Source organism: Lagenorhynchus albirostris, chromosome 10, assembly GCF_949774975.1.
Source record: "Lagenorhynchus albirostris chromosome 10, mLagAlb1.1, whole genome shotgun sequence".
Taxonomy (NCBI): Eukaryota; Metazoa; Chordata; class Mammalia; order Artiodactyla; family Delphinidae; genus Lagenorhynchus; species Lagenorhynchus albirostris.
Window position 1 is genome coordinate 48490016 of NC_083104.1, and position 26655 is coordinate 48516670.

Genomic DNA, 26655 nt, shown 5'->3' on the forward strand with positions numbered 1-26655 from the left:
TGTGAAAAGGCGCTGGACCTAGAGTCAGAGGACTGGGGTGTAGGTCCCAGGTCTGTCACCGAGCAGTGGAATGACCTTCACTAAGTCACTTCCCTTCAGTTTGCACATCTGTAAAAAGAAGGAAGCCATACTTTCCCAGCCAACCTCACAGGTGTGCTGTGAGATCTGTCCACTAAACTGTAAGACCCTTGGAGGCAGTGGTCATCTATACCACCAGTATATACCCAGTGCCTAAAATGTGGGTATGTACTGTGAAGTGTGAAGTGTGTGGCTGCATCTGGAGTCTGCATGAAGGCCTGTGCAGATTCCTCATTACTCTTCTCGGGCAGAGGGTAATGTTTAGTGAACCCATTTTGCTCAATAACAGAATGCCAGGCAGAGCTGACTAGGGATATCTAACTCTGCTCTAATTACCACTGTCCACCGGCAATAAAAATAAGCATAAAAAAATCATGGAGGACCATTAAAAAGTCTGAGCTAGAGTCCCTCTACACGGATCAGTAAGTCTGATGTTAGAAACAGTGATAAGCAAGAGCTGTTCTCTTAATTAGAATATTAATATTAATAATGATGTATTATTTTGAACAATAGCAATGGAAAATAATATAATTCAATAACCTGCATTATTGTAAGCTGCATTTTTTTGTTCACATGACAGCAGTCAGTATTTCAGGTGTTTCCTAGAAACTCATTCTCATTAGTGCAATAGGGTCACTGCAAGATCTCAAAGATGCCAGGAATGAAATGCTCAGGGGAGACTGAGGTCATGTATAGGCAAAGATTACAGGAAAACAAAAAGATTCTCTTTAATATACAAGAAAAAAAAAATCAGACCAGGAATACTTTACTCATAGATTTTAGAGATTTAATAATAGTATTTGGCAAGGTGGGAGTAAGAGGGGCCCACCCCCTGCATAGGCACAGATTTATCACAGGATGTTCATGACAGTAAAAAGTGGTAACAACCCAAATGTTCACCACTAGAGGATACATTATATAAACCACAATGTATGTAACAAGGTTCAAGACATACTATTAATGGGAAAACTCAGGTTATAAAATAACACATACACTGTGAACTCATTTTGATTTAACATAGTTACATATACTTATGAATTTGCATGCATGTTTACATAAACACCCTTAGAATCAGGTTGTTAAAGGACAAACACCAAAAGTTAACAGTGAGTGAGTGGGTCTGGGTGGTAAGATTTTAGATGATTTTTATGTTCATTTTTCTATTTTCCTGTACTTCCCAATTTTTTTTTTCATAATGTGCAAGTTTTACCTTTATACTGGGGTGGGGTAGAGAAAGTCTTAAGGGAGAGGAGGGACCCTCATGCTCAAAAACCTGAAGAACCATTTTACCGCTATTCCATTACCATCCGCTTCTGACCCATGCAAAAAGTGCTTTTCAGCTCTTACAGACAATTGCCTTAGGACAAACAAGTGAGGTAAGTTTGAATAACACTAGAAACAGTTGTTATTTTAGGGTGAGCCAGGAGGTAATGAACAATTTCAAAGACATGTATTTGCAGAAGCTCATAAACTGAGCAACTGTCACATCTACTCTGCTTGGGAGGTTGTTTTTTTTTTTTTTGCGGTAAGTGGGCCTATCACTGTTGTGGCCTCTCCCGTTGTGGAGCACAGGCTCCGGACGCGCAGGCCCAGCAGCCATGGCTCATGGGCCCAGCCGCTCCGCGGCATGTGGGATCTTCCCAGACCGGGGGAAAAACCTGTGTCCCTTGCATCGGCAGGCGGACTCTCAACCACTGTGCCACCAGGGAAGCCCTGCTTGGGAGTTTGAGCGTTGTGATTCAGTCTGTGGGCTGCTGAGTAAGGCTGCCTAAGTTTAAATCCCAGCTCCACCATGATGTTCATGACACCGACCAAGTTACTTAACCTCACTAGTCTTGTTTCCCCCTCTCTAAAATGGGGGTGATAAAAATAATAATGATGGTAATAATAATACCACCCACCTCATATGGATGCCACAAGGACTGAATGAGTTAATATGTACATGCAAATTGCTTACAATGCAGCAAATACTCAATAAACATTAACAATTATCATTATTATTAAAGAAAGAAGACTAAAACAAAACAAAAGACAAACTTACAAATAAGAATGTTATACGCAAGCTTATGTGGCAGACTCTTCCGGTTATAAGATGCAGTAGCTAAGAGCATAGGCTCTGCAGCCAGGCTTCTTGGGCTCAAGTCTCCGGCAATATGACCTTGGGCAACTTACACAGCCCCTCTATGCCTCTGTTTCTTCATAAGTTAATTGGGGAAAACAACAGCACTCACCTCGTAGGGCGCTTGTGAGGAGTACTACACTAATACATGTGAAAAACTTAGCATCATGACTGGCTTGAGCTAAACAATCAATAGTATCTATCACCTGATATCCAATCCTCCCTTCTTCCTTTCCACCAGATGCCAGTTTAATGCAGGGTGACAATACAGCCAGGTTAAAACATTCACCTTCTCAAATACAAATAAAAACCATAATGAGATACTACTACATATCCACCAGGATAGCTAAAATTAAAACTATGGAAAATTCCAAGTATTGGTGAGGATGTGGAACACTCCATTTCAGAAAACTACCAGTATTTACTAAAACTAAACACACACGTACTCTCCAGACCAGCAATTTCACTACTAAGTATATACACAATAGAAATGTATACATATGTTCAACAAAAGATACACGCTAGAAAGTTTATAGCAGCACTGTTTAAAATAGCGCCAAACCTGAAACCACTGCTGATGCCTATCAATAACAGATGGGGTAAGTCAACTGTCATCTGCTCACTAAAAGAATACTAGACAGCAATGAGAATTAAAGATTTATAGCCACAAGCAAGAATATAGATGAATCTCACTAACACTAACAGAGTTATTAAGCAAAAGAAGCCAGACACAAAAGAATAACCACTAGTGATTCCATTTACATAAAGTCAGAAACAGGCAAAATTAATTTATAGAGTTAGAAGTCAGGATAGTGGTTGCCCCTGGTAGGGGGAGGTGAGAGCAGAAGGGAGCACAAGGGCTTCTGGGGTGCTGGTAATTTCTGTTTCTTGATTTTGGGTGCTGGTTACAAAGTTGTGTTTGGTTTGTGAAAATTCAGTAAATTGTACAAGGAATACATGATACTTTTCTGTATACATTATTACATTGTGATATTACATTTCAATTAAAGGATTTTTTAAAGTTAGCTTTCCCAGACTCTGTTTCAGCCAGGAGGGGGCCCTGTGCCTAAGTTCAGCCAATAATGTAAACTATAAGTGGCAATCTAAAGGATGGAACCTTCGGGAGTTCCCTGGTGGTCCAGGGGTTAGGACTCCGTGCTTTTCAGTGCTGGGGCCCGGGTTCAATCCCTGGTCGGGGAACTAAGATCCCACAAGCTGCGTGGTGTGGCCAAAAAAAAAATGGATGGAACCTTCTAGGAGAGATATTATTTTCCTGATAAAAAGGAATATATATGCCTTTTGTCCTGTCAACAATGGAGATGCAATTCCTGGAGGCCAAACTTGTAACTGTGAGGGTGAAAGGCAGTGGGAAGGATGAGAAGGTAAAGGGGGGGGGGACAAGAAGCCAAACGGAGAAGGGTCCTTAATGACTGACTGTCTCTAGCCCTTCTGCTATGTGAAAAATTAAACTCCCATTGGCTCCAACTATTGTCAGGTTTCTGGTACCAAAGACATTCACTGATTTATAACTCATTTTTTAAAAAGCTGATGGGGGTTAGAGAAGGAGAAATGTATAAATGAAAAAAAATGAACACAGAGTTACTTTTAGCTCCTTTCTGTCTCCCCCACTTTACATTGTTTGCATTCCTCCTTTTTATTTCCCCAACAGTGTCAGACTTTTATCCTCTACCAGCTGGATATCTGTAGCAGCCTTCTGTTCTCTTGCCTCAAATCTCTTACCTACCAATCTGCCCCTGCCACATGGTCACCAGGATTGTCTTTCTAAAACATAATTCAGATCATTTCATTCCAATTCCTAAACTGAACTCCCACTAAATATAAAGTTCAAAATCCTTAGCTGATACTCAAGGTTCCCACTTCCCAAGACCCATTTCTCTGTAAAACCACCCCTTCATGTAACAAAAACTTGAGTTCCAACAGGTAACTTCCTGTTCCCTGAATAAACGCATCCTTGTGTGCCTCTGTACTATCACCCAAACTTTCTCTGCGCATGGAAACTCAGACATCCTTCACAAGTGAGCTCAAGTTTCTGCTCTTCCAGGAAACCTCAGATTTCACCCATCAGAAACAACCCTTCTCAATGGCCTAAGCACTTTACCAGGACCACTACTGGAGCACATACTGCATTCCGACTCACCATTAGTTACTTACTTGCTGATATAACAACTAACTGAATTGTTTATGCCTTAGAACAACTACAGAGACAATACAGCACCAGGGTTAAGACTCAGACTCTGACCAAAACTCCATGATTTGAATCCCAGTTTCACCATTTATTAGCTTTAGGACCTCTTTGTTTCAATTTCCTCATCTATAAATCAACACTACTCTAGTAGGTTGCTATGAGGATTAAATGAGTAAAAGCATTTAAAATATGCCTCATATGCAGGAAGCACTAAATACATTTTCTTATCATTGTATCTGCCACACATACCCTCATCCCAGACTTTAAGCTCTTTTAGAACAGAATTCATATTCTCTATCTCTGTAGTCCTGCCTCAGTGCTTTCCACGAAGTAGGTAGTTATTACACATTTGTTCAGCTGAACCTTAACCTGGCAATATGTTAATGATGAGCTAATGGGAGATCTTTAAATACTCAATGCTTGATCAAAATGATATGTATCACTTTTTACATATAGTGTATCTTATTCTAGAATCATCAAAAAGCATTAATACATAATCAATAACACTCAAGAAGAAAAAAATGAAAACATACATCCACAGGATTTCTACAATAACATTCATGATAGTTTTATTCGTAATAGCAGAAAACTGGAAACAGCCCAGGTGTCCATCAATAGGTAAATAACTGCAGAATATTCATTCAAACGAATCCTACACAGCAACAGAAAGGAACAAACTACTGATAATCACAACATGGATGAAATTTCACAAACATAATGCTGAGTGAAAGAAGTCTTCCATAAAAGAGCACATACTTATAAGGTCACTTATATAAAGTTCTAAAATAAGCAAAACTAATGTGTTGTATGGTGGAAAAAAATTACAACACGTTGCCTCTGAGAGGGAAGACCATAAGGGAACTTTCTGGTGTGTTGATAATCTTCTATAACCTGTGCATGGGTTTGGCACATACATTTGTCAAATGTATGTGTCGATGTACAAATCAGTCAATGTACATTTGAGGTTTGTATATTTCATTTTATATAAAATTCACTTCAAAATAGAAATTACAAACACTGAACTCTAGATAATGATATACATACTAAAACATTAGTACTGTGGCCTGCGACTTACTCTGAAAGGCATCAGAAAAATAAAATGGATTGAGGGACGAATAGAGGAATGAATATATGGACAGATTTGTGATTAAAAAAAAAAAAAGTACAGGACTTCCCTGGTGGTCCCTAGTGGTTAAGACTCTGAGCTTCCACTGCAGGGGGCATGGGTTCAATCCCTGGTCAGGGAAGTTCCATGTGCCCTGCAGTGTAGCCAAAAAAAAAAAAAGAAAAGAAAAGTAAAATATCAATGATAGAATCTAGGTGGTAGGTATACACATGTTCACTTTATAAAGTTCTTTCAACTTTTCTGTATGATTGAAATTTTTCGTAACTGTTGAAAATAAAATTAAAAGCAGTATTCAAAAAATGGCAACAGGGGCTTCCCTGGTGGCGCAGTGGTTGAGAGCCCGCCTGCCGATGCAGGGGACACGGGTTCGTGCCCCGGTCCAGGAAGATCCCACATGCCGCAGAGTGGCTGGGCCCGTGAGCTGTGGCCGCTGAGCCTGCGCGTCCGGAGCCTGTGCTGCGCAACGGGAGAGGCCACGGCAGTGAGAGGCCCGCGTAGCGCAAAAAAAAAAAAATGGCAACAGAAATTTCAAAATTTAATTACACTACTATAATTTCTCTTTTTCAAAAAATTCATAGGGAGTTCCCTGGTGGTCCAGTGGTAAAGAATCCGCCTCCCAATGCAGGAGATGCAGGTTTGATCTCTGGTCGGGGAAGTAAGATCCTACATGCCGCGGGGCAACTAAGCTCGCGTGACACAACTACTGAGCTCGTGTGCCTCAAGGAGACAGCCCATGTGCCGCAAACTACAGAGCCCACGTGCTCTGGAGCCCACGTGCCACAACTAGAGAGAAGTCTGCGTGCCACAACTAAGACCCGAAGCAGCCAAAAATTAAAATAAATAAATATATTTAAAAAATTGACAGAGGTTGACTTGCTTTAAAAAAAAAATCATAAATGATTTTCAAAACCAGACTTTTTCCTATAGTTAAAAAAAATAATAGCATATGAGAATGGTCATTTAAATTCCTATGATTTGCTCTATTCAATTTAACAAAATTCTGTTGTTACTTTTTATTGTTTTTACTGAAGTATAGTTGACTTACAATGTTATGTTCATTTCAGGCATAAAAGATAGTAATTCGATATTTTTATAGATTACACACCAAAGTTATTACAATATTACTGACTATGTTCCCTGTACTGTACATTACATCCCTGTAACTTATTTATTTTATAGCTGGAAGTCTGTACCTCTCAATCCCCTTCACCTATATCGCCATCCTCCCCACCCTCCTCCGCTCCGGCAACCACTAGTTTATTCTCATTTTGTTTTAACAGCATATAAACTTAAATGAGGCAATACATGGCAAAAAATTATAGTGGGGTAGACTAATGTTTTTGTCTATCTATGATAACCCCACTATCAATAACTAGCCACTGGTCTTTGGGCAAATAATTTAAAGTTTCATGCCTGATAGCTCATCTATACAATAAGAGGGTAATACTAGATCCTAGATTCATCCTAAACTGCTAAAACACTAAAACTATGATCCAATAAAACTATTTCACAGCTTCTCAGATAAGGATGAATGCTCACACATACCTGTTTTGCAAAATATATTTTTCTCTATTACATGGTGGTATACACTAATTATTTTCAAATATCTGAGTTTTGTAAGTCTGTTTGAGGTAAAATGTCAACTACCTGCATTCCTCTGGAAATGAATGAATAATCATTTTGATTAGCTGAATTTTATGTACTGCATTAAACAATTTAAGAGTTAACTATTTAACAGAAATTTTTCTGAGATAGGTATACTGCACTTTTCTGCCTTCTTAAATAAGGACAGTGAGTAACCCTTTTTAATGACATCCCCACCACAATCATTACATTGTGTGCCAAACTCTATTGGTTTACAGAGGATGTTCTACCCAGTAGTAAGGGGGTCACAGGCAGCTACACTTTATAAACTCTTGGGCTTGCTTTTCACCACCTCTTCTACCTTGGTGTCAACTCTGATTTCCTGCTGCCCAACCACAGTAAGCATTCTACCCACTTTGGGGATACCCCCTGTTCCTAATTTGCTAACAACAACCAACAACCAACTTGTCAGAAATTTGTATAAAAGTAAAAAACAGTCTCTGAGTGAAGGTGTCTCCTTGTTATGAGAATTAAATGAGATCATATACATAAAATGCTTAACAATGCCTGACACACAGTAAACTCAATAAACACAATTAACTTCCTGAATATCACCCATGTTCATTCTTCACCTTAATTAAACTTAAATCTCTCCTGAATCTGATCATAAAGCTGGTTATCTAATTAATTCTAATTAATATTCCTTCAAGATCACTGGATCTGTCCAGTACCATTTAAATTGGTGCCTCCCAATATTTTACCCCTACCTCAAGGCACTAATAGAAAATGATTTATCTGTAGAGGACTTAGGGGATGCTGCTCAAAGCCCAGGGACGTGGACTATGCCCAGAGCCTGACCGGCCTCCCTGAAAAGAATGAGACTCTCAGCTCACAGGTAACCTTTTCATGGAGTTTGGAAAGTTAGACAATACTTTAGAATGTTTAATCTACATGATTTAGTTCAGAAATTGCCCATGTTCCTGCTCCAGGTTCACAGAATCAGAAATGTTATTGCTCTACACAGAGACTGTTGAGAACAGCCAGGTTAATGATAATAATAATCACTAAAGCCAAAGAAAATAAATTTTCATCTCAGACACTGCTATCATTAAGATTTTTTTAAATGAATTTCTTTCTTTTTTGGAAGGAGTCAAATAACTTTTTAAAATCAAATAACTTTTTAAAATCAAAGATAAACTAAATTCTCTAGTAGTAAGATATTCTGCATTAGAACAAACTTTAAAAGAAATCCCATTTTCTTCACATCTCCCTTCTAGAATATGTAACTCAACATGTCTTTAAAAATGACTTACTCCATAATCTTTTACTATAAAATCAGTCTTTTTTCCCGAAGTTTTCTCTTCAGTGCCATTAGTTTTTTAAATGAGTAATAATGGAATCTTACATGACTGGTATATATATACATGTATTGCTTTCATTTTAAACTTTTTCCAAGAAACCATCAACAAACCTGGTGTTACCATAGACATTGTATCAATGTTCAGACATCACTATTTCAATGTAAAGTCAAATGGTAATAATACTGATTGACTGACATCCTGAAATGACTTGCTATTTCTTTTAAATAACATTAATAACGGACCTGAGGAGTTGTGGGTTCACTTCCATTAACACTGTCGGGAGATTTCATGGCTTGGATAGATGCATTCTAAGAAAAAGAAAGAAACATTGTAAAGAAAGGATCAGAAAACTAAAATTTTAAAACTGTTAAGAACAAAGAAAGGCCAAGTACCAAAACCTATTACATACATTTATCTGTTAAACAAAATTAGTAATTGTTCACTTATTAGAATTTTTCATGCAAGGCAAAACTAGTATGGTAAGTATTTTAGAAAATTCATTTTGCTATAATATCTGTAACCAAATAGCAAAGATTAGTATGCAGCCAAATTTATTTCAAGCTAATCACATACCTCTCCCCATTACAATCTCCCCAGCTTTTTCCCTCAATATGAAGTTAACATCAGGGATTCAATTAGCAAAACTCATTCAAGTAGAAAACTATCCAGAAAAAGTAACGTCAATTGTTCCTTACAGTAAAATAATATTTAAAGTTATTTGGGCTTAAGCTCTGAAAAATATCTTGGCAACAAGAAGTGGAAATGCCTCATTCATTTGAAGCCAGCAGTCTAAATGAAATTGTTATGACAATTTTCAGAAAAACTTATAATTAAAAACAATTTCTTCTACATATGAAAGCTTTTCGTTTTCTTTTGTTGGTATGACAAACGCTCCAAGTTACACAACATTCTACTGACTATATCATACCAGCATGAGTTCCATAATGGATGATATTCTTCGAGATTCAAAATTCTACATTGCATTCATAATATACTAAGTGTCTAACTAAAATTAAAGCTATAGAAGCAGCTCATGATAAAATAACTTCCATGTTTTAAACAAAAGCATTCAACGAAATACTAGCCACTATGTTTCAGTAACTTGAAAGTACATTTCCCCGGCAACTCTAGGGCTAACCAAGAAAGGGTCAAATATATGACTCTTCTTATTCTTAAAAACAAGTGGAGAAGGCACTCAGCTTTGCAAAAGTGTTCTCAAATTTTTGAACTCTCATTAGGTATTTGATACTAAGAAATAATTTTAGGTGTGATAAATGTATTGTGGTTATATATTTTTAGTCTTTATCTTTTAGAAATATATACCAAAATACTTAGATAAGATATCTGAAATTTGCTTCAAATAATCCCACAGGAATGGGCAGAGGGTATCTGCATGTGTGGGGAGGGTGGGAGTGGTGTGGTTAGAGAGGTATGGGGGGATGGTAATAAGATGGCCATGACTTATTAATTGTTGACACTGGATAATGGATACTGGGGAAGGGGGAAGAAATCTTATGTGACTCATTACTATTTTCACTCTTGCAATACATTTGAATTTTTTCCTCATAAAAGTTTAAATACCTTCTCCCTCTGACATAAAAAGTTATCAAATTTTATCAGTCCAAGACACTTCCTTAAAGTTAAATAGGGGAGAACGGTTGGGGAAACATAGGAATTAACTTTTATCTTCCTGCTCTCTGCCATTTCAAAGAATTAGAAGTCGTATATATGGCATATTATTTGTGTAGCATCATAATTAATGCTTTCCAGCCCTAAAAATATCCTACACTACACACTATAAAATAAGAAAACATACTTCAGAGAAATCAGCAAGTCTCTCCGCCACGCAGTATACCGAAAAGTAAGTTACTGTTAAATTATGGAGAAAGCAAATGAAAGGGCTCCATAAAATATTTAGGTTAGGAAGAAGAGTGGCAAGAAAGTCCATATTCTATTTTAAGTAAATTACTTGACACATGATTGTGGTCCATACAAAAAAAGCTATTCTACAATTGTCTGAAATATCACCCTACCAAACAAACAGCATAACATCTTAAAACTTTTCATCTCTGCATCTATATTTCAATTTACTTGTTATACTATATACCTAAATAAATGCAAGACAGCTAAGGAAAGTATTGGCCTCTGTTACCATGTAAATCTAAGTTAAGAATCTCTAGAAACAAAATTATAGATTTTATCACTACCTGTAATGCCTTCTCCATTTCTGCCCAGCAAATTCTTATTTGTCTTTCAACTTTCAAATGCCCCTTATTTTGTGAAGCTTCATATGGCTGGCCTGAGAGGCTAACACATTTCCTATGCCTGTATTTTCTTCTATGAAGACTTAATTCCTTTGCATTGTTAAGTGTATTCTGACATCTTTGTCTCCATACTAAACTATAAACGCTCGGAGGGCAGGAACCCTACATTTTGCCTGACTGTAGTAGAGGCTCAGTAATTGCTTGTTAAATCTTTATACAGTTACTTCCTTCAGTGTAAGGAGACTTCTGAAGGCCTCCCCCAAGAAGGAAGCCTAAAGAACTAGCTCAACACATGTCACTACTCAGTCACCAACACCTTCTCCTGGAGGCAATTCTTAGATAACAGGAAAACGTTTCTAAAGTGCATTTAACTTAAAAGCACACACAGGTTCCCTGCCAGATTTGTCTTCAATTATGGTGTTTTGTGTATGTGTGGGTTTTTTGGTTGTTTTTTGTTTGTTTGTTTTTAATTTTCGGCCACACTGCGTGGCTCACGTGATCTTAGTTCCCTGACCAGGGACGGAACGCCGTCCCACAGCAGTGAAAGCGCTGAGTCCTAACCACTGGACCGCCAGGGAATTCCCTTCAATTACGTTTTGTTCAGTCTTTCAACAACTACTTTTGACTACCGAGCACTAAGGATACAGCAACTTTTAGAATTTGGGGTAAAGAGAGGCATTTTTCCAAAAACTGAATTAAGGAAAAGTCAGCAATTGGTGAAATAAAATAATGAATTAGACGCTCACTAAATTTTTATTCTACTATAGGTTATGCTATGGTTTTATGTGAGGAGAAATAAGTTTTTATCTGAACAAAACAAAATTTAAATAAGATTAATGTAGACTTTCAGCCTACTTAAATTATTTTAAATAGTTCTAAAGCCTCCATTCTAAAATTATTAGCATTTGTCACAGTAGGATAGGCACTCAATACAAATCATTTTATGTTCTAACGGAAGTGGGCCTGAAAGAACTTCTTTTTTGTTGTGGTTTTTTAAGGCTCTATTACTACTACATGAAGTGTAATATCCTTTTATGTTTTTAAAATAAGTCGGTAAGTTATCTCTAACTGGGACTCCTGTCTCCCTCTCAAACCAGTATTGAAAACAGTGAGGTGTTAGAGACCACTATACCTGAGAGCCAAGCTAAGGCATTATGAGAACTCTGAGCTGCTTCCTTTTCTAAAACCAAGTTTAGAATGTAATATAAGACTGATACTGGCCATATGCAGACCAAGTCTTTACTGGCTGCATGGATAAATACAGAAGTGTTCTAACTTCATTACTAGCCACTTAATAAATTAAACCAATTCTCACTGTTTAAAAAAACCCCAATCCCATTTCAGTCGGTGTCCATTTTAACAACAAAAGCATCCTTACTAGGCAATCAAACATCTCTAAGTTTTAATTTGCTAAATTAAGAACTCAGATACTTTATGAAGTAAGTCTACTTTTCCCAAGTGAAATTATCAATATATACAAGATTCAAAATTGTATGAATTCACTCAGTTGAAAAACAAACAGGTAACTATTTCCTTTCAAATGTTTAATACACAGAAAACTGGTACTCTCCCAAAATAAGATGCAATTACTTGTTACAGTAGACGCCACCTGCCTACTCAATGTTGTTTAATTATGGATTTACATAAAATGCATTTTTCTTTCCTAAAAATGTGAGTCAAGTCTCAAGATATTCTTGGCCTCCTACCAACAGAGATTCCTAGCAATGCATACCTCTTTAAGTTAATGAGCAAACATTCCCTAGGGAGAAAACTTAAGCGTTTAGACCAAGTGAAAGTATTCTTCACTACATTAACGAAAACAGTGTTATTTTGTTGCTGTTAAAAAGCTAGCAAAAAACACACCAGCCATCAGAATTCAGCAATATACTCTCTGATTTTTTTAGAGGGAGGTTAGCAACAGGGCACTGAAGATGCTTTGAGAGATGGTTAAGTGACAAGCAACGTGAGATGTGCTTCTAGAATTACCAAATTACTTTGCTTCCCCACAAAGGGAATGCAGAAAGCGGTGGAAGGACTCACCACACCGTCAGTCTGGGTTTTAGGCTGCTTGGAGGAATCCAAAGCAAAGATAGTATACTCAGAGAGAAAAGCAGGCTCTGCTATCATCCCGGCTAGGAGCTGTCTCATTCAGTGTAATGAGCAGAGGTATAAAAATAAAACAAAGGATGAAAGACAAATCATAAGGGAATGTTGCAAAGTGTTCTCACCGCACAGCACGCACAACGCTATAATGGCCTTGTGCTACCACCACTGCTGCCACCCATCACTCCACCCATAGAAATAGTAAGTTGCTGGGAAAGGTCAGGAAGGGAGATGAGGTGAGCTGTTTTGGATCTCAAAACTCAACTTTAAACAACTTGCTTATTGGCATACAAATGATATATGCAACAGGCACCACAGCACACAGCACATCTGGCAATTCAGTATGAGAGCCTATACCAGTAAGAACAATACATGGTAAAGAACACAAAGTCTTAGTATAACAAATATTGAGCCACTCATTTTTATATATTCAAAAAGACAGCATGGAAATTTATGGGGAGTATAAACACATAAAACTTTAAATAATCATTTATTTCTACTTATATACAAATACAGTTTTCTCCAATACACACAGAAGAAACTTTTGAAACAAATTTATAATAAGTTTTAAGGATAAATTCTACTATACTAGGTCTTTTGATATATATTCTCTTCTGAGCTTCAATTTTCTTTCAGAAACTGTATACTATACACCAAAATACTAGCTATCATGAATTAGATGTATAAGAAATTATAATTAAAATGAACTTTTTCATGGTGGGGGTTACACAAACATACATATGTTATAAAACTGCATAAAACTACACACACACACACACACACATATAAAACAGGTGAAATCTGAATAAGCTCTGTGGATGTCACAGAGGTTACCAATGTCAATTTCCTTGTTTTGATAGGGTACTATAGTTATATAAGATGTTACCTTTGGGAGAAACTGGATAAAGAGTACACAGAGCCTTCCTAAAAAGAAATTTTTTAACCTCCCATGAATCTGATTATTTCAAAATAAAAACTTTAAAAAACAAAAGGTTTGAAACATTAACTTAGCAGTTAATGTATGTTATTATATAATATATAATGAAGAATTATGTCATAAAATAAATGTCTGCAAAAGTTTAAAAACTTACACTTTTCATCTCAGTGCTCTAGAGTTATGGATGACTAGAGCCGTCACTAACTCTTCATCTGGTCCTACATTAGAGGCCACCTTACAAATGAGACAAATTTTTTTTTTAAAGTCTTTTTTGGTTATGTTAATAACTGGTACTCTTTGGGTAGGATTCAAGAATTGGTCTTAGGGCTTCCCTGGTGGCGCAGTGGTTGAGAGTCCGCCTGCCGATGCAGGGGACACGCAGGGGACACGGGTTCGTGCCCCGGTCTGGGAGGATCCCACGTGCCGCGGAGCGGCTGGGCCCGTGAGCCATGGCCACTGAGCCTGCGCGTCCGGAGCCTGTGCTCCACAACGGGAGAGGCCATAGCAGTGAGAGGCCTGCGTAACGCAAAAAAAAAAAAAAAAAAAAAAAAAAAAGAATTGATCTTACACTAAACCCTAAAATTTAGTGTCAGTAGTATACTAAAATACACTAGATGCCTGTTTGGCTCTAGGGTATCATATAAAGTTTCCACTCCTGCTGAAAATCTTACTCTCCCAGAAACTCAGAAAGGTCATCTTTTGAGTGGATGTTATCTTAAGTTAAATGCTATACAAATTCACTCTTCTTAGGCTTCCAAAGTTAATTTTTGAAATGAAGTCACTCTTCACATCACATAAGGAAATAATTTGAAATTTCACAGTTAAGAGTAGATTTGGGGCTTCCCTCATGGCGCAGTGGTTAAGAATCTGCCTGTCAATGCAGGCGACACGGGTTCGAGCCCTGGTCCGGGAAGATCCCACATGCCACGGAGCAACTAAGCCTGTGTGCCACAATTACCGAGCCTGTGCTCTAGAGCTTATGAGTCAAAACTACTGAGCCCAAGTGCCACACTACTGAAGCCCGCATGCCTAGAGCCCATGCTCCACAACAAGAGAAGCCACCACAACGAGAAGCCCGCACACTGCAACGAAGAGTAGCCCCCACTCAACCGCAACTAGAGAAAGCCTGCGCGCAGCAACGAAGACCCAACACAGCCAAAAATAAAAATAAATAAAATAAATAAATCTATTTTTTAAAAAAAAGTAGATTTGGAATTTTAAGAGAAAAACACAAAAGCTGTATAGAAACCAGTATAGAAACACATGCTGACCAAACATTTCAAAAGAAAGTGCTACCAAACAACGATTTACATTCCATGCCATAGCCCAAGTAAAAAAGCAAAGTATGTCCAAATTAGTTTCCGTTGACAGCTATTTCAAAGCCTAAGGAGGCTTCCTCCCCACTTGTGGTCCTTGTCATTTGCTTCTTATGCCTATCAAAGTCTCCCAAGATTCAGTTCTCAAATATCCTCAATAAGTCTGTCTCAACTCTTTCAAACTGTTGAAATTCTAATTCAAATCTGCTAAGAATTTAATTCGCCTCTTCTGTGTGGTCCCATCAGTTGAACTAACACTGACTAAAGTTTTATGTATCTCAACATTCATGACGACTACCTAAAACTCCGATCAGATATGTGTTGAAAGCTTTCAATCTATCCTCCATGTCTCTTACTCTTAGATAATTATCTATCTCTATCTCTGTGTTTTTGGTGGGATTACTCAGTATTCTTTTCAAACTCCCTAATTTTCCCTTGAACTGGGACCAGTCTGAGTTTTATTCTGATTTATATTCTTATATCATTTTTTTTTATTTCCAGGATTTCTAATAGGTTCTTTTTCATATCTACCTAGTCTATTTTTTGGCCTGTTTTTTCCCCACAATTCTCTGTTCTTTTTAAGAAAACTACTACTTCATTTATCCTACTGAAAATACTTGTTTCAAAGTCTTATCCAGACTGCCCTTTTAATTATTCTAATTTCACCTGGAATAAATTGATATCGCAATTCCTATTTTTATTGGCTGTCTTCTTAGCATTTATTTTAGCATTTTCATTTACAGGCTTATTTTGAGGAAGGTATTTTCCTTCTCCTTCCTCCTGTGCTCATCCCTCCTTATCCAGTCAATCTGATTCCCTGGGCCCCAGTTTGGGTTTCCTGCCCTATCACAACACAGAGGTTATCACAGATTCAGTCACTAAGCTGATGCGAGGTTTGGTTCAGTTGTTGGTCACGAAGCCTCCTTAGAGACAGCGAGGTTTGGTTCAGTTGTTGGTCACGAAGCCTCCTTAGAGACAGCAGCTTCTCACAATGGGCCACAGAGAGCTCTATGCATCAGCTGGGAAACGCTTTTTTCAACCTCCTTTCACCAGTGCCATGAGCCCCACTTTAGCCTCTGGCTTGCAGCACTCAATCAAACTCTGGCAGCACAGAACCCTCCCAGTCCTTCTCAACCAGAGTTCAAAGAGAAAATTAAGTCCTAAAGCCAGCAGAAAGGCATCTGCTACCTAGCATCCACTGTATGTAATGAATTAATATGTCTCCTATGTACTAATGTACCTCCTATTAGGAGAGGGACCCTAAAAAGTTTAGTATCTTTTAGTATCTCTGCCTTGAAGAGAAGAGGTCCTGTTTCTACCTTCACAGACACTGTTATATATAGCTATTAGTAGCAACACTTACTTTTTTGAGTCAAATTCACTTCCTTATTATTTGCAATAATGTATACCTTAAGAAGTACACAATATACTCAGCAGAAGATACAAGAAAAAAACTGCCTATAGTAGCAGCAGGTGAGAAAATATGCAGTACAGACTGTGGTTAAATCATTTTGACCAAATCGAAGGTCATGAATTAAGGCCCTATTTTGTCTATATGGATATTTCCACTATATATAAAGTTAAAGACATACAAAGCCATTAAACAAAACAGATAGCAAAAAAGGACTGATGAGCACTGAAAAGACCAAGGCTATATAAAGATGGCAAAAAACAGATATCAGGCCAGAAAACCAGGAAAGTAACAAAACAGATTCAAGTAATTTCTTTTAAGTCCCAGGGCATCTGGGACTTGAGAAAAATAAGTCATCAAAGATCAGCATGCCACTCCAATCCTGAGAATGCTCACTACACTCATCAAGAAAGTGGAATCAAACACTGGTTCATATTTTGTTTGACAGAGTAAAATAAAAAGAGAGAAGATTCATATTATATTACTAATATCAGGAATAAAAGAGGAAAAATTACTACTGCATTTACAGAAATAAAAAGGATTATAAGGCAATGCTAACAAACAACTGTATGCCAACAAACTGGACAACATGGATGACACAGACAAATTCCTAGACAGACACATATTACCAAAACTGATGCAGGGAGGAACAGAAAATATCAACAGAACTACAAAAAATGAAGAGATTGATGAGGGTATTGAGGCTGTGCCTAGGATCCCCAGGAAAGAGTACCAGGTCAACTGGACAGATCAGCCATCTGTGCAGGATGAAAGAGCGCCACAGAGCCGCAGACCTCAGGGTCAGTGCACATCACCCTACTCTCCTTTGCCTTTAATGTCTACAATCATATAGATGATTTTTTACAGCCCTATAAGGAAGCCTGAGACACTGCAATCAAAGACAGACTTATTTAGATTTACATATAATATTTACTAATATGGGAAAATAGACATTAGGATTTTCAGCAATAGCTGAAAAAAGGTAAAACATTTAATTGATGGAAATATCAACTTAATGAAACCATTCTACTTCCCAAGCATTCTAGATTACATAGACTTTACTGTACCTACTGGAGAGATGGGACAAATATTTATAATTTGAATTAAACTTCCACATTTTGCTAAAAATAAACTTAAAACTAAAAGTGAGGATCCCATCACTGACAGAGTATCTTCCATCTTAGAGGTTTAACAAGATGAAAAACCTGGGGCTGGGGGTGGGGGTGGGGTGCGGCATGGTGACTAACAATTTTTTTCTATTTTTTGCAACAGGAAAAAGAAATTATATTTTCATTGACTTGCTTTGTAAATCTGGATTTTTACATTAGGTTAAGATGATACATCTGTATTTACCATTTACCTTAAGGTGGATTATGGTACAAGATGGATCTGTCTTAGACTTTATCCATCAAGCTTTTAAATTTTTTTTTAACATCTTTATTGGAGTATAATTGCTTTACAATGGTGTGTCAGTTTCTGCTGTATAACTAGGTGAATCAGCTATACATATACATATATCCCCATATCTCCTCCCTCTTGCATCTCCCTCCCACCCTCCCTATCCTACCCCTCTTGGTGGTGCACACAAAGCACTGAGCTGATCTCCCTGTGCTATGCGGCTGCTTCCCACTAGCTATCTATTTTACATTTGGTAGTGTATATAAGTCCATGCCACTCTCACTTTGTCCCAGCTTACCCTTCCCCCTCCTCATGTCCTCAGGTCCATTCTCTATAACAAGATAATTTTATGTAATGTCCTTTATAAGTTAATCATGAAATTTCAAAGTCCTTTATTTATTGTAAAATAAGTTGAACTAAAGTTTACATTTCACTTTGTGGTCAAAAACATCTTTTAGAGTTGTTAGAAAATGCTTAAAAAGCAAGGAGACGGGGCTTCCCTGGTGGCGCAGTGGTTGAGAATCTGCCTGCCAATGCAGGGGACACGGGTTCGAGCCCTGGTCTGGGAGGGTCCCAAGTGCCGCGGAGCAACTGAGCCCGTGAGCCACAACTACTGAGCCTGCACGTCTGGAACCTGTGCTCCGCAGCAAGAGAGGCCGCGATAGTGAGAGGCCCCCGCTTGCCGCAGCTGGGGAAAGCCCTCGCACAGAAACGAAGACCCAACACAGCCATTAATTAATTAATTAATTTTTAAAAAAAAAGCAAGGAGACGAAGTGATGATACTGCTTTGGCTTTCAGTAAGAAACCATTCCTTAAACTATACCTATAAGCACAGGACCTTTAGTATTGAAATTTGGGAAGAAATAAAAACTAACCTTTAGCTTACTTAGCCTGCTGTAAAAGAATGCTCAAACCACCCCTTTCAGAAAGGATTATTTTGTAAAGATATATTCAATTTTAATGTTTTAAAGCATCCTAGATAAATCTTTTTTAAAAAGCAATAGTAGCAATCAACAAGTTGTTTTCAAGGTTTCTACTATATTATATGTAAACCAATATACCATAATATCAACCAATATAGTAAGTGTAGGAATGATGCCATTAACACTGACTGCAAAAAGTGTTTTCACTACTCAGTACTGCAGCTTTCATTCCAACTGGTTACACATATAAACTAAGTTCAACAACATTAAACTTGAAATCATAAAGTTAAAGAATTGCAATACTGCAATTAATGCATAAGAAAATAAGATCTCAAAGAAAGTATGCATATACTTTATACTCTTATGTACTTTGTCAGATCATTTAAATACATAAACCAAGGACACAGTATATATGCCATTAACTTTGAATGCAAAAACTATGAAGTTTTTAAGTTTATTTTGCTATCAACATCTATTAAATAAAGGTTTTTTAAAATTATGTTTTAAAATAACATCAAGGCAGTTTGGAAAAATCTTTCAAATTTTTTAATTTGCATACACCCTACGACCCAGCAATCCCACTCTTAGAAATCTATCCTAAAGAATAACAGCATTGAAGACCAAAAGACAACCCTCAGGATGGGAGAAAATATTTGCAAATGAAGCAGCTGACAAAGGATTAATTTCCAAAATTTACAAGCAGCTCATGCAGCTCAATAACAAAAAAACAAACAACCCAATCCAAAAATGGGCAGAAGACCTAAATAGACATTTCTCCAAAGAAGATATACAGATTGCCAACAAACACATGAAAGAATGCTCAACATCATTAATCATTAGAGAAATGCAAATCAAAACTACAATGAGATATCATCTCACACCGGTCAGAATGGCCATCATCAAAAAATCTAGAAACAATAAATGCTGGAGAGGGTGTGGAGAAAAGGGACTCTTGCACTGCTGGTGGGAATGTGAATTGTTTCAGCCACTATGGAGAACAGAATGGAGGTTCCCTAAAAAACTACAAATAGAACTACCATATGACCCAGCAATCCCACTACTGGGCATATACCCTGAGAAAACCAAAATTCAAAAAGAGTCATGTACCAAAATGTTCATTGCAGCTCTATTTACAATAGCCCGGAGACGGAAACAACCTAAGTGCCCATCATCGGATGAATGGATAGAGAAGATGTGGCACATATATACAATGGAATATTACTCAGCCATAAAAAGAAACGAAATTGCGCTATTTGTAATGAGGTAGATAGACCTAGAGTCTGTCATACAGAGTGAAGTAAGTCAGAAAGAGAAAGACAAATACCGTATGCTAACACATATATATGGAATTTAAGGGAAAAAAACTGTCATGAAGAACCTAGGAGTAAGACAGGAATAAAGACACAGACCTACTGGAGAACGGACTTGACGATATGGGGAGGGGGAAGGGTGAGCTGTGATAGGGCGAGAGAGAGGCATGGACATATATACACTAACAAACGTAAAGTAGATAGCTAGTGGGAAGCAGCCGCATGGCACAGGGGTATCGGCTTGGTGCTTTGTGACCGCCTGGAGGGGTGGGAGGGAGGGAGACGCAAGAGGGAAGAGATATGGGAACATATGTATATGTATAACTGATTCACTTTGTTATAAAGCAGAAACTAACACACCATTGTAAAGCAATTATACCCCAATAAAGATGTTAAAAAAAAAAGAATAAAATTACAAAAAGTGACATTAGCAACCATTCTAGAAGAAGCACACAGCCTCTATAGAAATACAAGTAAATTCGCTCTTTTTCCTTAAAGGAGCATTCAAGTGCATTTTGTTCATTTTTACAGTAATGAAAGAGAGTGCCCTTCAGTCAATTTTCAGGACCTGGTACAAATTATTATATTTTCTCCCTTTAAATGTCAAGGGCAAAAAGTGGAGGGCTCCCCCACCACCCAGAGCCAAGCGCCTGGGCCAGCAGTGGGAGCTGAAGGATCCCCTGTGCTCAGAACACAGGGGCGCCCCGCGAGGCTCCGGGTCCGCGAGGCCCCAGGTGGGTCCGCGAGGCCCCGAGTGAATCCCTGAGGCCCCGAGTGAGTCCTTGAGGCCCCGGCCTGGCGCGCGCAGGACCTCGTGCCCAGAGGTTCCGACGCCCCACGAACCGTCCCACATCCCGACGCCAACGGTCGCCTCAGCGCCGTAAGCTTCGCGTCTACAGACTTCGGGGCCGCCCAGAAGCCAAAGCCCGTCAAAGGTCCGACCCCGCTGACCCGCGAGCATGGGCAGCTACCTGAGCATGTACCTGGGCACGGCCAAGGCCGTGCAGCCAGCCCACGCCCAGAAGCGCTGGTCCCCATGGTTCCCATGGACTGGGCCTGCCCGCGGCACTTGCCTCCCGATGGGACGGGACAGGCGCCCAATCCTGTGCTACCGCCGCCGCCGCCAGGACCATGAGCTCTGGTTCCGCTGCAGGCGGCCGCTCCCCGCCGCCCTGCGCCGCTGGAAGTACTACCCAGTCCGCGGGTCCTCGGCGCCCCAGGGCTGGAGGCGCTTTCCCAGCGGGCCGCCCCTCCGCACCTCCTCGGGGCTGGGGTTTTCCGGCCATGGCAACGGTTTCACGATGAGGTCCCAGTGGAACGCCCACCTCTCCTGCCACACGCAGAGCCTGGTGGACATCCGTACCGCCCCCGCTGAAAGCCTAAGCAGCTTGTCCACCTGTCCGTCCAGCCAGGAGTCCCTGGACCCCTGTGCCAAGGAGACTGCGCTGAGGGCCCTCAGCCGATGCGAGGAAGGACAAAGGCGGCTCGACGGGCCTCTCAGGTCTGAGAGCCCCGAGCCCAGGCTGTCGGCCTTCCGGCCCGTGATGAGGAATGGAGTGGTCCCTGTCTTTGTGCCCAGGCCGGGGCCTCTGAGAAGAAGCATCTGCTCCGGGTGCAAGCGCCTCCGAGAAGAGGACACTGAGCCCCGGCCTGACCAGCAGCCCTGTCTGAGCCTTCCCCGTCTGCCGCCCACCCTGCTGTGAGGCCCCCCCACTCCCCACCTGCCCAGGGCACAGTCACAGAGCCTCGCTGGAGAGATGGGGGCGGATCAGCACTCCCAGGCCTGGGCCTCCTGCAGCCTGACATCCCCCTTGAGTCCTGAGAGCCAAGGCCACCTCCTCCTGACACTCAAACCCACATTTCTTTTCCCCAGCTGACCCCTGCCCTACCCCTGCCTGAGTCACTGGCACGGACCGCCAGGCCAGCTCCCTCCACTCCAGCCAGGAGCTGCCAAGCCCCAGAGCCACCTCTCCTACCTGCAGAGCCCGCCCTGAGGAAGCACCGCTGACATCCAGGCCTGCACTCCCTCCTGCCCACGCACCCTTGCTGCCTTTGCCCCTGAGAAGACCCTTCTCAGAGAACCCTTCTCAGGAAGGCGTGCTTCTCCCCTATTGCCCACTTCATACAGTTTAAAGGTTGTTCTTATTTTAAATAATACTAAAATAGCTTCATTATCCTAAAAAAAAAAAAGTTTCTCAGAATACTACTTCCATCCAAATCACTGTTCAAGAATACATGTTTTTTAATACTTAAAAAAAAAATAACACCATTGTAACTTATGCATTATGTAAAATGCTCAGTCCAGTATTACTTTTAATATTGAAAAGATTATAAAATTTGACTCATAATATTAAGACTTTTCCCTAACTAATCTATAGAGTCAATGCAATCCCAATAAAAATCTCTACAGGTTTGTTTCTTTGTTGTCAGTGCTATATTTTATTTTGTTTTGTAAGACTTGAAAATCTGATTCTAAAATTTATGTGGAATTATATGGAAAGGTACAAGAATTACTAAGACATTCAAGAAGAACAAGGTAGGAGTGCTATGGACTGCATATGTCCCCCAAAATTCATATATTGAAGCCCTAACCCCCAAGGATATTTAGTGATGGTATTTGGAGGCAGAGCCTTTGGGAGGTAATTAGAGTTAGATGAGGTAATGAGGGCAGGGCCCTCATGATGGGATTACTGTCCTTATAAAAGAAAAAGATACAAGAGAGCTGCCTCCCCACTCTTCCATCTCTCCCTAAGTGCATGCAACAAAGAAAGGCCATGCTAGGACATCATGAGATGACAGCTGTGTGCAAATCAAGAAGAGGGCCCTCACCAGATACTGAATCTGTTGGCATCTTGATCCTGGACTGCCCAGCCTCCAGAACTCTTGAGAAATAAATGTCTGTTGCTTAAGCCACCCAGTCTATGGAATTCTGGTTTTAAAACTAAGACAGGGAAGACCTGCTCTAATAAGGGCAAGATTTAACATAAAACTATAGTTATGAAGACAGTGTGGGATCAGATCAAAGACAAAGCAAATGACTGAACAGAAACAAGAGTCCAGATATCCACTCAATGGACACTTAGTTTCTGAAAAAAAGGTAGCACAGTACAGCAGTATGGAAAGAATGGAACAACTGGATAGCTATGTGTGGAGGGGGGCAGTGGTGAAACTTGATCCCTACCTCACACCATATTGAAAAAAATCTTTTCCAAATGGAGTATAGATCCAAATGTGAAAGGTAATACAGGATAATAATGGGAAATACTCTGAAGGGCAAGAAAAGAATACTAAAAAATGAAAAACACTAGCCATAAAATAAAATATTGATAAACTGGAATGCATTAAAACTAAGAACTTCTGTTCAAAAGACACCATTAAGAGAGTAAAAGGCAAGCCACAGAGTGGAAGCAGATATTTGCAAGGCATGTATCCAATAAAAAACTCCTATCCACGCTATATAAAAAAGAACTCCTACAAATCAATAAGACAAAGATAAACCAACAGAAAAATGAGCAAGAGACTTAAGTAAGCACTTCGCAAAAGAAGTTATCAGTACACAGATGAAAAATGATCAATCTTATTAGTCATCAGCGAAACGCAAATTAAAACTACAATAAGAGAACATTACACACCCACCAGAATGGCTGAAATTAAAGACTAGCAAGGATATAGAGCAACAAGAACTTGGGAAGGTAAAATTGGGAAGGTGGGAAGGTAAAATTCTACAACTATTCTGAAAAACAATGGGCATTACCTTCAATGGTAAAACTATGTATACCCTTTAACCCAGTGATTCTACTCCTAAGTACATAGCAAAAGAAATGCTGGTACATTGTGTAGCAAAAGAAATATACAAGAATGTTCACAGCAGCATAATTCATAATAGCCAAAAATTAGACAGCCCAAAGGTTTAACTATAAGGTTTACAACAGAAAGCATACTTAAGTGGTACTATAAAAATTTAAAAAGTTAAAAAAAAGAAGGAAGCAAATATCAAGAAGTCAGGATGATGGTGCTCTTCTGTGGGGAAGGGAAGTAGCACTCTAGTGCTGGCAGTGTTCCTTTTCTTGACCTGGGTGGTGGTCACATAGGGATTCACTTCATAATAATTCACTGATTTATGCATGTATTTTTTATCCTTTTTTCTCTTACCCTCTTTTTACCCTTATTTGTGTACTTATGTTTTACTTGCATGACTCTTATAATCCTTCACAGAAAGAAAAAATGTTGGAAAAAAAATCTAATCTGAGTTATAGTGCCAGCTCCAAGTCACATGGAATTAGGAGTTACTTCACAGTTTCCAATCACTAGCTTGAAAATATAGGACTTCTCCCCACATAATGCTATGCTGAACAAATTGTTACCAAATCATTCTGAAAATTTCAAATATTAAAGGCAAAGTATATTATCCTCTCAAATTAAGATATTCAAAGAAAACACACTTTACAAAAGCAACAGTACTATTTGAAAAAAAAATTGTACTAAAAAAAATACCTAGGAATTAAGTAATTTCCCATTTTGTTATCAACAGTAGCATTACATTTTAAATTAGTAAGCTTCTTGTAAAAGATTTATTGAAGAAGAAATTCCAAACTTACCTCTCTATTGGGTGTACCTTCATCAAGCTGCTCTGTAAATGAAGACGTCCTGCTCCTGGTTCTCGTTGGCGTTGAAGAATTGGAGGAAGCCTAGATTTAAAAATTATTGCACAAATTAGAAAGACTACATTGATGAGCGCACTATGTACTAAGTAGTCCTTCTCATAGTCCATGCCCAAAGAACCCAGTGAAAGGAAGGAAAAGAGCAAATACATGAAAAACAGAAAAGGATAACTGAAACATAATCAACTAGCAGACCCAGGCTATCTACTGGGTCCTTGGTCTGATTCTGCCACCAACTAGAACTATGATCTTAGCTAAATTAACATTTTGAGGGCTAAAATTAACCTCAAAAATAAGGTCGTGATGATAACATAAGATGATAACATTAGGACTTCCCTGGTGGCGCAGTGGTTAAGAATCCTCCTGCCAATGCAGGGGACATGGGTTCAATCCCTGTCCCACATGCCACGTGGGACATGCCACGTGGCATCCCACATGCCACGGAGCAACTAAGCCTGTATGCCACAACTACTGAGCCTGCACTCTAGAGCCCACGAGCCACAACTACTGAGCCTGCGTGCCACAACTACTGAAGCCCGCACACCCAGAGCCCATGCTCCGCAACAAGAGAAGCCACCGCAATGAGAAGCCCGCATACCGCAAAGAAGAGTAGCCCCCGCTCACTGCAACTAGAGAAAGCCCACGTGCAGCAACAAGGACCCAACGTAGCCAAAACTAAATAAAATTTTATTTAAAAGAAGATAACATTAGGGGAAACTGAAACCAGGTGAGAAGTATATGAAAACTCTCTGTACTATCTTTGCAACTTTCCTATAAATCAAAATTATTCCAAAGTTAAAAGTTCATTAAAAAATAAGGTTGTCGGGGCTTCCCTGGTGGCGCAGTGGTTGAGAATCCGGCTGCGGATGCAGGGGACACGGATTCATGCCCCAGTCCGGGAAGATCCCACATGCTGCAGAGCGGCTAGGCCCATGAGCCATGGCCACTGGGCCTGCGCGTCCGGAGCCTGTGCTCCGCAACAGGAGAGGCCGCAACAGTGAGAGGCCCGCGTACCGCAAAAAAATAAAAAAATAAAAATAAAATAAAATAAAGTTGTCAATTCAATCTTTAAAGTGCCATCCAGCTCTAATATTCAATATAATGAACTGCACAGGTAAACATCTCTCTAATCAAGGACCTTGCTTTGAGAACACCATGCACACCATAGCCCAATACTGAGATGCCAGTCCATTTGTTCTGTAAAGGAACACATGACTCCTATACAGAAACCCACAGGAGAAAGGGCCCCAAATTTAAACTAGGAGTCTGAGGTGTACTCTAAGGTGAGCTAAAAACAGTCCAAAAAGTATAAAACCAAAACTTCAAGACCCCCCATCACCCATAACAAGACCGATCTTAACTCATCTCCACAAAGAAATGTCTCAATGTCTTACCCTTTTGTAGTCTGTACAGCACTACCTAAAAAGGCATTTAATAAATATTTGTTAAATAAATGATTGAATGAACAAATGCAACCCTAATCTGTCAAGTCAGTACCTACTGCTGTGGCTATGCTAGAACAGAGAGGTCACGAGGAATGTTGCACACACATACACACACTCTACACACACATATACATATTCAGTTTACAATAAGTCTAACATTTCTAATCAAGACAGATGTTCAATAAATGGTGCTGGGACAAATGGCCATCCATATGGGGGAGCAATATCAATCAGATCCTCACTTCATACTTAAGCTATATTAAAGATTTAAATGATTTTTAATTGAAATATAAGAGAAAATATGAGAGTCTATTTCTATAATCTCTGAATGGGAAAGAGACTTTTATGTCAGAAGCAGAAATCAAAAGGAATAGATTAATGGGGAGGAGGGGAAAACATCAACAAAACATGA

General features: G+C 39.3%; 1 protein-coding gene across 1 annotated transcript in view; it reads right to left on the reverse strand.

Moving 5' to 3' along the window:
• Nucleotides 1-26655, reverse strand: part of GOLGA4 (golgin A4) — a 106284-nt gene that overhangs the window by 66990 nt on the left and 12639 nt on the right. The window contains exons 2-4 of the mRNA XM_060162372.1: nt 24736-24825; nt 12779-12877; nt 8717-8782 (exon numbers count right to left, since the gene is read on the reverse strand). Of these exons, the coding sequence (XP_060018355.1) occupies nt 8717-8782; nt 12779-12877; nt 24736-24825 (255 nt within the window). The remainder of the gene's footprint in view (nt 1-8716; nt 8783-12778; nt 12878-24735; nt 24826-26655) is intronic.